The 12,928-nt window shown below is 32.5% G+C and overlaps 1 protein-coding gene across 1 annotated transcript; it reads right to left on the bottom strand.

The window, feature by feature from the left end:
* Positions 1-1,884: 1,884 nt before the first annotated feature.
* Positions 1,885-11,241, bottom strand: LOC109788779 (ARID/BRIGHT DNA-binding domain-containing protein). Its single transcript, XM_020347601.3, has 15 exons — positions 9,957-11,241; positions 9,652-9,843; positions 9,528-9,581; positions 9,239-9,327; positions 8,593-8,863; positions 8,415-8,471; positions 7,413-7,444; positions 7,059-7,194; positions 6,774-6,947; positions 5,683-6,249; positions 5,379-5,516; positions 5,186-5,284; positions 3,795-3,895; positions 3,608-3,698; positions 1,885-2,297 (listed from the first exon to the last, which is right to left on the bottom strand). The coding sequence occupies exons 1-15, from the start codon at positions 10,113-10,115 to the stop codon at positions 2,202-2,204; spliced, it is 2,256 nt and encodes a 751-aa protein (XP_020203190.1). The 5' UTR covers positions 10,116-11,241; the 3' UTR covers positions 1,885-2,201.
* Positions 11,242-12,928: the final 1,687 nt, after the last annotated feature.

Below are 12,928 nucleotides of genomic sequence, written 5' to 3' on the forward strand. Positions count from 1 at the left end.
CTGAAAAATATATACCTACTCACACTACAACTCTTCATATATTTTTAAATTTTTTCCTATAAAAAAATAAATTGGAACAGCTATATATTATCACTTCGTACTATTTTTTGATAAAAAAAATAAGTATTTATTATATAAAAAATTGCATAAGTACAATAATATTTTACTTTAAGATAAAATGAAACTTTCACTTTTAAATGATTAAATACAACCATAATTAACATTTTTTTTTTTAAAAAAAGAAACTTTTATACTAAGATTAAATACAAATTTACTTTTAAAACAATTTAAAAAAAAAAATATTACTTCCGTTTAAATTCAATTTTTGCAGAATCAAATTTAGTCGCTTATTCAAATTCAAATATAATAGTTTATTTCATGATTTTTTTTACTGGTTTTTTTCCTCTAAACTTTACATATAATAAATAATTAAATTAACATGAAGATTTTTACTGTGAGTAACAATAAAGTATATATATATATATATATATATGTATTTCTTTTTAGAAGAGAGGTTGAATAAATATAAAGGAAAAAATTTGTATTTTTTTAAATATCATAATTAATTAGGAGAAAAATATTTTAAAAGTGGGTATTTAGTGTTGAATGACGGTCCTAATCAAGGTGGGTGACCACCCAAGGCTAGGGTCTCATTTTCAGAGGGACGCAAAAAAAAATTGGTCAATATAAATATTAAAATAAAATTTTCATAATTAAATTATATAAAAATTATTATAAAAAAAATTGATCATCAAAAGTTAAACAATTGATAGGTGATGTTTTTATTTTTCAACAAAAATCTACTTACAATTTTAGAAAAATCTATCCCTAATTTTAGAAAAATAAATCAATAATATTAAATATAGATAAAAAAATGATACATTACTAACTTATTTCCTTAATATTTTTAGTTTGAACCTCTCTCAATATTAATAAATAAGGTCACCTTAATCTTTCTCTCTTTTCCTTTATCTCTAACTTGCTTCATGCTTTTATTTTCTTATTATTGATCTCTTATCAGATTCTGGAAATCAAACTACAAATCTCTATTTTATGTACCTTTTGAAATAATATCAACTATCAATTATTCTTATTAGGAAATTTTCAAATTTGAAATTATTAAAATTCTATTTATAATAATTAAAAAACCTTGCTTTAACTTATATTGAAAATAATATCTTAAGCAATCTTGATTGTAGATAAATTATTATTGATTTTATAATAAAAAATACAAAAATAATATCCAAATAATCCTGTTAGGATTATGGCTTTGTTGTTGATTTATTGAGAAAGCTTTTGTCATTCTTTGTACTTATCTTTTTGCCCATTTTCACACTTATAATGCAAGATGTAGATTTATGAATTTCTTTGCCGTTTAAAAAAAACAATCATGAGATTGAGGGCATTAACTTTTTGGTTGGTTCAAGACAAAAGAAAAAAAATTCAAAGCCGACCCTCTTAGTGCTCCTTAACCTGTGCAACTTTGCACAACATAGCTAAATCCTTTAAAAAATAACCTGACCAAATAATCGATTTAGATATGGCAAGATAAATCTGACACAACTCAAAGAATGCTCACTCCTTCATGTCAAAGAACTGGACGTTGAGTTTTCAACACATTCTCTTTAATATTGGCTGATGTTGGGTATATTTAGAACTAGGTCCTAGCTGTTTCCTTTTCAGTTTTCTGACTAATCAAAAAATATAACATTTCTAAACTGTTATAAAACATTTATAATAAAAGAAATTAAAAAAATTGTGCACCTCACAAGGATGAATGTGTTTGATTAATAGATAAATGAACCTAAAAACTGTCATTTGGTGGGGGGAAAGACCTAACTCATACTAAAGCATTCCCAACTACCCCCAAAGTTGCACCTACTCTCATTTAATTCATACTCAAGAAGCGTGCAAATTTTTAAAATAAAAATAATAACAATAATAATTGCAATAAGTACCTAATTCTAAGTGTATCCAATGTTTTTGACAAAATGAAATACGCATGCATCATATGTAACCACATGCCAAAAACTCTAAAGCTTTAACATAAGTGAAATAATTAGAGTCCTTAGAACCTACCCTTACACTCTGCCAATTAAGACACGGGTCCAACCACAATGGATCTGTAAGTAAATCTATCTAACACTTGCCATGTACATTTTACTCTGGGAAAGAGACAGCATCGTTTCACCTGTTAAGTGTTAATAACCATTTGCAGTTTTTCGAGGCTTCTTATTGAACTTTAATGAGCTGCAGCGAGGACAAACGTACTCGAGTCCATCTGTTTTAGCGTAGTCCTGCCATTTATTTATTACATTGTGGTCAAAAACAATGGTAAATTTTGCATCACACGTTTCATCTAGTTACAATCTATAGCAATGCACAAAATATCTGCATACAATATCAACTTGTTCTTTACTAATTTCCTTTTCTCAGATGTGATTGATTATTTTTTTACTTTGAAAATGCAAGCAACACATTCCTTCAAACATATTCTATTATCAATTGAAATTTATTGACAATAACACACCCTTAAAACTCGTTAAAAATAGTTAATAGGATTCTCAGCAAATTTCAACCAGTAATAGTGTGTAAAAGGATGTTTAGCTAGCACTCCTCTTCTCGGTTTCATCTCAAAGAAACAAAGAGCTTGTCTAGATAAAATTTTTCACAAACACTCTTAGAAGGAAAAATAAAATAAAATAATCTATAATCTAAAATTAACTTATGTACATAAGTTAATTAATAGAAACTCTTTCACATTAGTTTCTCCAAAAAATTTATTTATAATTTATGCATAAGTTAATTTTAGGTTACGAAAAACTTATTTTAGTTTTTTTTCTCTTAAAAGTACATTAAAAAAAATTTATCTAAACATACTAAAAGACAGTAGTTGATATTAATGCATCAAACATAAAGTCACAAGCAAGATTCAAACAGCAACCATTTGTTGCAACTTGACCCGGTATTGCCTTTAAGAGCAAGTAAAAAAGGACAAGCTTCGTGCTTAAATAAACAACCTACTCCCTTGAAATTTTATAACGCCCCCAAAGGAACAATAAAAACAACCACAACACAGAAAAGGCTAACCTACATCAATATGCATATTTTAAATTGCAAAGGATCCAAATTTTTTTAAAATAAATTCTCTTAAATCCTGGATTTTCGAATTCAGAGAGATATTGAAAGAAATTAAGAATTCTCGCTATTTTTTACATTCATGGACCCAATTCAATTCAGTAGGGTTTTTCATTCATATTTTTTTTCCATCAAGAGAGTTTTATAAAACTCTTGGACTCTTGAATTTGGAGAATCCTATTTTCACGCAATTCATAGGGTTCAACAAGCAATTGATATTTCATGATCAAGTATGTTGTATTTTTTGTAGTAGTGGTCCTTATATATATAGTATTAACAATTGAAAAATGGTCAAAAGACAATCTCTATTTGACATAAATGGTGAATAACAAAATTCCAATTGAAGTGAAATCTTTTAAATAAATCAATGCAATTTAGGAGTGAATGGCTTTTACTAACCATGCAATAGTTTTATCTTTTACCCATTTGAGTTAACCAGGCATTCACTTAAGTAAAAATTTAGTAATACCTTAAATGCGCCGAGGCCCTGCCGCCTATCACAACCAAAATGAGCCCACTCACCGCATGCACCGCAGTTCACCCAGTCACCTGCTGCACTACTGTTGCCCGAACATGAAAGGTAAATAACAGTAAATAAGACAGAACTTGGCCAACTCCACAGAATAGATATAAAGAGAGACCAGAGAGACAGAAACCTGTGACACATCAAGCAGCACTCTCCATCTACGTCATCATGAGCTAATTCATATTCTAAGAGATAAGTTTCGTAATGTCTTTTGAGTGTATTGCCAACACCCTGGTAGCAAAAAGAAATTATCAATGTCACCAAGAATGCATTGAATGGGGATCTCAAAGCTGAAGTATGCACAAAGCTAGTATTTGCTAAGCACAACTAAAAGGAAAATGTTATATGACTTATATCCCCATTTATTCATAAAGCTCTATAAACTTGACATAAAATTCTCCACAAAGTAATTTCCTTATTTTCTTTTTCACTTAGTAAAACTGAAACACGCAATTCAAATAATAATCTGGTGCAAAAAGGCAATAGTTACAATATACTGTTTTGGCTAAATGGCCCTGCCAAAGTTGACAGTGGATCATGTCATAGAATAGAACTGGATCAGATTTGTGAGTCGAAGTATGAATCTTTATTGATGAAGCCTAGTTCCCAATCCTGTCCCAACATGGGTACAGTACCAAGAACTGAAACTATACAAATAATAGTAAATTCCCTGGATAATGGAGAGATCCAGGACTCTCCCTAGCCACAATACTAACTCTCCCATTGACTAACTACTCCCCTCAACCCTTTTCACTATTTATAGGCAACATGCCTTAACTATAATTATTCTACTAACTGATATAACTAACTATAGGGGTTACCTATCAACATGCAACTTGCATTGTAAGTGATTATAGCACAATGAACACTTGGTTCCTTAGATACACCAAATTTAAGTCGGCATCTGCAAAGAGTAATAATAATGACACTCACTAGTGCATTACTACAACAATTGCATTTCACTTTTTAGGGATCACTGGATTCTCAAAGATAAAGTACAGCCAGGAAATCAGCTTTTTTCATCTTTCCAGTGGAAATAAATAGTAAATTGACACCATAGAAAAAATAAAGCAGCTCCCAGAATGGAAAAATTACAGAGCTCCCCACAGGTAATGTGAGAATATGAACACAAACTCCTAATACTCACAAAATCAAGTGTAAAAACAGTCCATGCCATACAGTAGTTGCCTAAATACTTTTTTTTTTTGAAAAAGTATTTTATGCCACAGTTGTCAACTAAGATAAACAACTTGAATGCTTCATTTGAGCAAAATATACTATATTAAAAACATTCATCTCAACAGAAAGTGCAAGATACTTGATAAGGAATGGATTAGTAAAGGTTCATTCCTATTTCCTATAGAATTCAAAATAAATGATCTCCTAGCAAGAGGGGAATGATCTGTACTTTAGTAAAATTGTAGGGCAATTTTATGAAAATGATCTCAGCCTATACATATGCATATAATACAACGAAATGTCATGTTAAAAGAAAGACAAAAATAAGATAAAGATCCATACGGTCATTCTATTTGTCATAGTGTGATTGCGCATCTTTGAGAAAACTTGTCCTTTCCAATTGATACCATTTCCAACATGAAAGCCTCCTCTTGAAACCACCTGAATTACTCAAGTGCCTCAGTTACAGATTTTACTTTTTACACTACTAGTATGCACTAATATACATTTAGCTTTACATATTCAAATATCCTACCTCCCTGTACAAGTTGAACAGATCAAGGCGTTTTGCATTCAAAATGGCATCAGGGAACTCAGCAAGCCCACCTGGCGGAATTAGACGATTATGCCCCCGAAGAATCAAAAACTGCATTACATCCCTCAGGAATTCCTCCTGCCAGAAAATGCGTCAGGGAGAAACAGAAGGCAGAAACTTAGATTTAGATTTGACATAGAATGCATTGGTAATTTGATAATATAATATTTGACACTGGGTTCAAGTCAAACAAGGCATAAAATCAATTAAATTAGCAAAGGTTAATGGAAAATGTGTAAACCACCTCTGAGCAAACTCGTATAGGAGCTCTGTCACAACCATGCTTTTTCATAGGTAGTGGATTCAAAGAAATAATCTGGTGAGCTTGAAATGAGTTGGACACAGATTTCCTATTTGTAGCTGAGGTATGGCCTGAAACATTATGCTTAATAGGAGCAAGTGGCTGATTTGATTTTCCATGGTCTCCATCATATCTTGCACCCTCAGACAATCCAGAAAAAGGGAGAATCTTGTGTCTATGAGACTGAGGGATTGGTCTCATAGCAGCAAGATTTAATTTCTGTCTATGACAGCCAATATCTTCAATTCCCCGGGCACTAGCCTTAATAGACCTTGTACTAGAGCATGGTTCAGATCTTTTTCGACTGGGTGGTGGAGGCATCAGCCAACTTGGAATCCCAAAGGAAGCAGGATCACTAGAACAGTTTTCTTTCTCCTGCCTAGTACAAAAGAAAAGGAGACGTTCAGAATCATCTTTATTAAAAGATGCAACTGGCAATCCTTGAATACTAGCAATTCCCAACATAACAAGGCTGCGATATGACACATTGGGTGCAAGCTGTCTCAGAACCTGTGCACAAATATCAAAAACCACTAATCAAAAGACAAGGTTTCATTATTCAAAAAACTAAATAAAACTAACAAGGCTTGTGTCACTACAGCTTGCAATTGCTAAAAGATCAAGCCAATTCAATGTGGAGGCTATTTCATATGTTCCATGAAAAACAAAACAGTCAGAAAAACAAAAAATTACTATTATGGGCCTGGCAATCGGATTAAAATACATAAGTCAGCTCAACTATAATATATAATAGCAAGCAGAAGTCACAAATATCTTTAGCTGCCCATAACCAGCCCCAAATCCCATTTATACACTTTAGAGTCCAGACTCCAGATGAGTCAAGCGACTAGACTGGGTCCCAATTACACTCCTTAAAGCCCAAATGTTCCAAGTAACTAAGCCATCATCTAAACAAACCTAAGCAAAAGCCTCCATCAAAACCCATTGATTGATTAAACAGATTTTAAGGGTCATTAAATTATATTTTATAAAGCTATAACTGACAGAAGGAATCTTGAGAAACAACATTTAACCTGTGAAGCCCATGCAGGAACTCGCATACAAACTTCAAACACACTTGATCCACAGGCTACTGAGGCTGATCTTCGAGGCTCAGAGGAAGGTGATTTACTTTGTTCATGACTAGGAAATGCCTGGACAAGTTGACTCTTCTCAATGAGCTCTTTTTTAATATGATTCTCCAAAAGCTGGGGGGGATATATCCAAAAAAATAATAGAATAAAAATGATAGATGAGTAAGAAAGTTAAAAGGAGCATATATGTAAAAAGTCAAACACTTGCAGCAAATTCACCCATACCTGATCATTAAAACAAGCGTCTGCACTACCAGACACCAAAAGTGATATATGAGCAGAACTACATGTGGATATATCACAACGCATAGTCACTACACCACGTGAGAATGTTCCTGCCTGGAGAGGTGGTGGTGGAGCACTACAACAGGAAAAGAAATTAATAAACAGAATCAGATTCTAACAAAAGACAAAATAATTAAAAACAAATAAACCACATAATAGTTCCAAACTTAACGATTAACAGTCCAAAAAATAATTAGGTGTGGATGTGTTTGAGAATCAATAATAAATCCCCAGTGAACCAAAATTCATATTTTCCACTGAATGTATTCTCATAAGTCAGCACCATCAGAATACCTTGTCCTGTTGTGAAGTTTGCATCCACGTATCTGCAAAAAAAGCCAGAGTGGAAACAAAGAAATATGAGTAATCAAAAAAATTCAATGAAACACTTACAGACCCTAAATTGGAGTAAACCCCCCCATTCTAGTCCCTGAAATTGTAGATGTCTGTCATTTTAGTCCTCGACTGATATATAATCTTCATTTTTGTTCCTAACTTCGTTAAAGTTCATTCCTTTTAGTCTTTTTCCACTGTCCTTAGCACCAAAAATGAATGATGTTCTGCAAGCTAGGGAACTAAAGTAATGAATTAAGGAAATAGCGTTGCATCTTTTGGCATTGAGACTTGGTAATCTTGGTTTTGGATGAGGGTTGCTTTGGGTTTGTTAACAGTGAAATCTGATCCCATGAAGAACAAGAACGGTGAGTGATTTGTTCAAAACTGATCTATGCATATGCCCAACATAATATGTACATAGTAGATTACATTGTCTAAGGGTCTGTTTGGGTAAACTTCTTCAAAAACATTTCTAGGAGAGAAAAATAAGAAGGAAAAATGAAATAAGTTTTTCCATAAACTACAATTATCTTATTCACAAGTTAATTTGTAGAAGTTCTTTCTTATTAACTTCTCCAAAAATCTTATTTTAAACTTATGCATAAGCTAGTTTTAGCTTATGGAAAAGCTTATTGATTTTGTTTCCTATTTTTTTCTCTTAGAAGTACTTCTGAAAAAAATTTATCCAAACAGACCCTAAATGAGGTTAAAAATGCAATACGACTTAACTATTTTCTTCAATATAACAGTATCACTGTACATGTTAGATAAAACTATAGTCAAATACAACACTTTAAAGAGAAAGCATGCATAATTTCATCTCAACTTAGCCTTAATAACTATAAATTGTTTGAAGGGCCACATATTGCAATTTTTTTCAGAAAAAAAAAATGATTTAGCACCCAGAAAGCAATAGCAGATAAAGCAAGAAATAAAAGTAAATACATGTAACAAACTTACTTCTGTAAATAGAAGAGCATTGAGTCCATCCTCTAAAGACCCCAACAAACAAGCATCCTTTTCGGAGGAGAGTAAAAGAAATGGAATTAGTTAATAACAAGTAGGTCACGTGGGAAGAACTATTTATTAGCAATAACAAACTTCATGAAATTGAAGTAACTAAGCTATCCAGGCCTACCAGTGTGCGGGGAACTCCACAAACAAGAAATCTCATGTTCACGTCATCATCATATATCTTTACAGCAGAAATAGTCTCAGGTGAACTTTCCTCTTCCTTCAAGTCTGCTACACTTGAAGCAATATCAATGTCGGGAGGAACCCCAAGAATTTGGGGCCCAATCTTACCAGGACCCTTCTGACTGTTAGAAGGTAAGACATTGTTTTGTATACAGTATAATCTAAAAGATGCCAGAGCAAGCTGGAAAGCATCCCATGTATGGCTCGATGTACTACAACACATAATATAAACTGTTAGACACAATATTAGGAAATACAGCAATTTGAAGTGATTGAACAACTAAGTTCTTACCAATATGGCAATACCTAAGGAAATAAAAAAATTAAAAATTAAAAATAAAAAAAAACTAACAAACTGCATCCAATTGTTGGAACTTTCCACATTATAATTCATAGACAAAAATACTGGAATTCCAATACATTATCTTGTCAATGTGTCTCATTGCTTCATTGGTGGAAGCTGAAGTTAGTCAGTGAGAAGTGTGGGGACAGTCATTCAACCCATTTCTATCCAAGTAAAAACAGAAGCACAACCAGGAACAGCGATATATGTAAAGCATGACATCCAAGATGATAAAGGACTATACCTCTGTGCCACAGAGAAAAAAGAATGACGAAAATGTGAAGCCGCATACTTTGAAAAATCATTTTTCCAATATATAGTGTATGGAACTCCCTGTCAAACAAAAAACCTTAATTATTTATCATGATAAAGGAACAAAATAACAACATATTGGAGTGTCGCATCTTTAAAGTACTCATTAAGCCATCTAGTTTTACCACCACTTCATTAATTACTTTAAACCAGCACACCTTAGTTTTCATATATAATCTAAGATAAACAAAATTACAGATTGCCTGCTATATCAATGTAACCTTATTTCGGAGTGCCTCTGCCAATTTTTCTCCCTTAGGAGTTTCCAAATAAACCTGCAACAATATCATAAAGTAAGTTGGGCATCAAAGAAACAAGGACCAAAATCATCCAGACAACACTCACAGTATTAGGTAATTTGGAAGAAAACAATCCACACAAGGCTTCTGGGACAGACAGGTCAAAATCTTCCCATACAAGGGGTCCAATTTCTTCCCTATCTTCTAGCCGCTGGCCTTGCAGGTAAACAAAATCTGGCTGCAGTTGTTCAAGAGCTTGACCGAGTTCATCAGCCGTAGGTTTTATCAATACCTTGACCTGAATTCACAGACAAGGTTAAAATTCCATTCAGATGATTTTATTCTCAAAGCCAAAAAGTTCACATCAAACAAAACGAGGCAAATTTACACCCAAGGAAACTCAATGGTCACCTCAAGACGGCCAGAGGAAGAAAGCTCCGGAAAGGGGTAAGGAGGCTGATCCTCAGAAGCAGCACTCTGCTTCTGCTTTTGTTTAATGTCACGTGATTTACCACTCAGGACAGCAAGGAGACTACAATGCCTTGACACACCCTGAGAATGGAACATCATGTATAACCAAACTTCTCCAAATACATATATCAGAAAAAAGCCACCACCACTTGTCACAACTAACACCACACTACTACAACAGCTTCTACTCTCCCCACCCCAATGCCCCTAACGACTCTCCAAGGTGCCAAATCAAACCCAGAAAGAAGATATGAACGAGAGTTCTAGCCTTTTTCCCTCAAGAATTGGGGATAACAACACAACTCTGAGATTGAAGAAAAGGGAACGACCCAGATCAAAGTGAGGCGAGAATCAGCGACCCAATTGGTCAAATCCCGCACTTGCTGAAGAAATCAGAAGGAAAAACCACGCCCCCAAATCGAATCAATGTCCACAAAGTCAAGAAAGAAAGTAATTTGGGAACCCTACAAATAAACCTCCGAAATCGCTCTATCATCCACCAAACTAAAAGCCCATTTATAAATTGAAATATTAATAAAAAGTATTTAATTGGGGAAAAAATAAATCAAAATCAAAGACCTTTTTGTGTTTCCGCACAGTCCCAAAACTCTCCGCACCACACCACCGATTGGGTCAGTCAAAGTAACCAACCAATAACCGAACAAATACAAATAATATTACAATTACAATTACAATTACGATACAAACATTAAATTCGCTCCTCTTGTGTACGATCCTGATTAGATTAACCTTTTGACGAAACAATAAATCCAAAGGAAATAGAATAAGAGGAGGAAAATGATAAAGTTTAATGTTGTCATTATAAAATAAAAGGAACAGGAAATGTCTTTCACACATGATTCGATTACTTTTGAAAACGTAGTAGGATAGGGATGACGATGCCAACGGCATAGGGATATTATAATTACTCGAACCAACAGGATTCACAACTTGGTTTCTTTTATCCTTTGGTTCAAAGAACTGAATTATATGTTAAGTGCACACACACACTCTCTTCAAAACAACAACCGGTGCTTTCTTAAATCCTTTTCTCTCTCTCTCGGTGCTTCTCTCTCATGATTCTCTGAGCTTAATCTTTATTCTCGTACTGTTGGTTGGTACTAAGATGCGGACACGACAAACTAAAAAGTACAAGGAAATTATCTTTTAAGACAGAGAAAAGGTGGTTGAGTATTGATAGAGAAGCATAAGTGCACAACTAATATTCAAAGGATTATTTACTCGTTAGGAACTATAAATGGTTGAACAATATGCGGTTAAAATAGTTGGTTCAACGAACTTGTTTGTACTGGGTGTTGCCGTGTAAAGAACTTGTTTGTACAATGAGTCTTCTTTTATTTAATGATGATTGTAAAGAGATTTTTTTTAATTAATTACTAAAATTTTAAAGAAATTTTCTTTGAATAAAGTAAATCTAGTAAGTATTTAATATAAAAAAAAATAGTTATTGAATTTGTTTCATGTCAAAAAGACGAAAACAAATGAAAGATTAAATTTTGCGTTCAAACTTTATGAAAAATATTTAGAACAACCTTTTCACAGGACTTAAAGGAATAGTCCAAAAATAAGAAAGTGTATTACTTGACACAAGAAAAAATGTCTTCAAACATTAATCCAATAAATTTTTTATCGATAAACCCAATGATCTAGTAGCATAGTATAATTATTAATTACTTTGAGAACTATGAATATATGTTATTTTAGTCATGCGAAAAAAAAAAATATATATATATATATATATATATATATATATATATATATATATATTTCTAAACCTTATATAATTATCTTTATTTATAAAAAAAAGACTATTTTTAAAAGGAATTTGTGATCTAGATAAAAAAAATTATTTTGTTTGCAAAACTAAGGAAGAGTGTATTTGACATGTCATTTAAAGAGTTTATAAATTTCTTTAACCAATTTATAAATTAGTTTGATTAAAATAAATAATGAAGTAACTTATAAGCTCTTAGTTTATTTTCTCTTTCTTCTTATTAATTTATTTGAAATCTTTTTTATTATTTTTAATTTAGAAGTCATTTTTTACATGTTATTCTCTCACTTTTATTATCAAATATATAAATATATCATTTTACACTAATAATTAACAAACTTAATGGTTAATTTTACTAAACTCTTTCAATTTAATCAGTCATCACATTGATTGTTTTAAGCATTCGTACAATCGATGTAGATCCCGTCGATGTAGAATTTGGACACATTTAACATTGAGTGTTACTAATGTTAAAAATATGCATACAACAATGACTATTTATAACAAATGTCAGAGTTAGTAAAAAAAATCCTCCCACCCCACGCTAGACCATATAAACCCTATTTGTGAGTGCCCCACCCCTCTCCCTTGGCAAATGCTCCCAAAATAATGCAACAAGTTGCATCACAATAAACAATCAATCCACAATGAACAATTAGAGCACAACTAATAAGAACTAAAAGTGGAGAAGAATGCACTTGGAGAAATTTGTGCAAACCGAGCAAGCATGAATAAAGAAGAGAGTGCCACAACCACTATGTTGCCATCATCAAAAGAATAAGAATGGAGAAGAGACCAGAGAAGGGAGAACGAGCATGATAGAGAGCAAGTGTGGCGACCTGAAAATGATGGAAGACAAGGTAGCAACGAACGATGACCAATTAGAAAACTAGAACAAAAAGTGAGCACAAGAAACTAAGAAAAGAGAAAACAATAAAGAAAATGTAAAAATGAGAAAACATGAAAGTGAAAGTAGAAAGGACCCTTTGCACATTATAACAGGATATACAACATCATCAGTTAATAGTAGAATTGATTTTGTATATGATATACAACATTGATTACAATAAGCAATGTTAAAATAAGTAATGACATTAAAATAGAAAAAATGTCACTC

The sequence above is a fragment of the Cajanus cajan genome, chromosome 1, assembly GCF_000230855.2.
Source record: "Cajanus cajan strain Asha chromosome 1, NIPB_CcT2T_4, whole genome shotgun sequence".
Taxonomy (NCBI): Eukaryota; Viridiplantae; Streptophyta; class Magnoliopsida; order Fabales; family Fabaceae; genus Cajanus; species Cajanus cajan.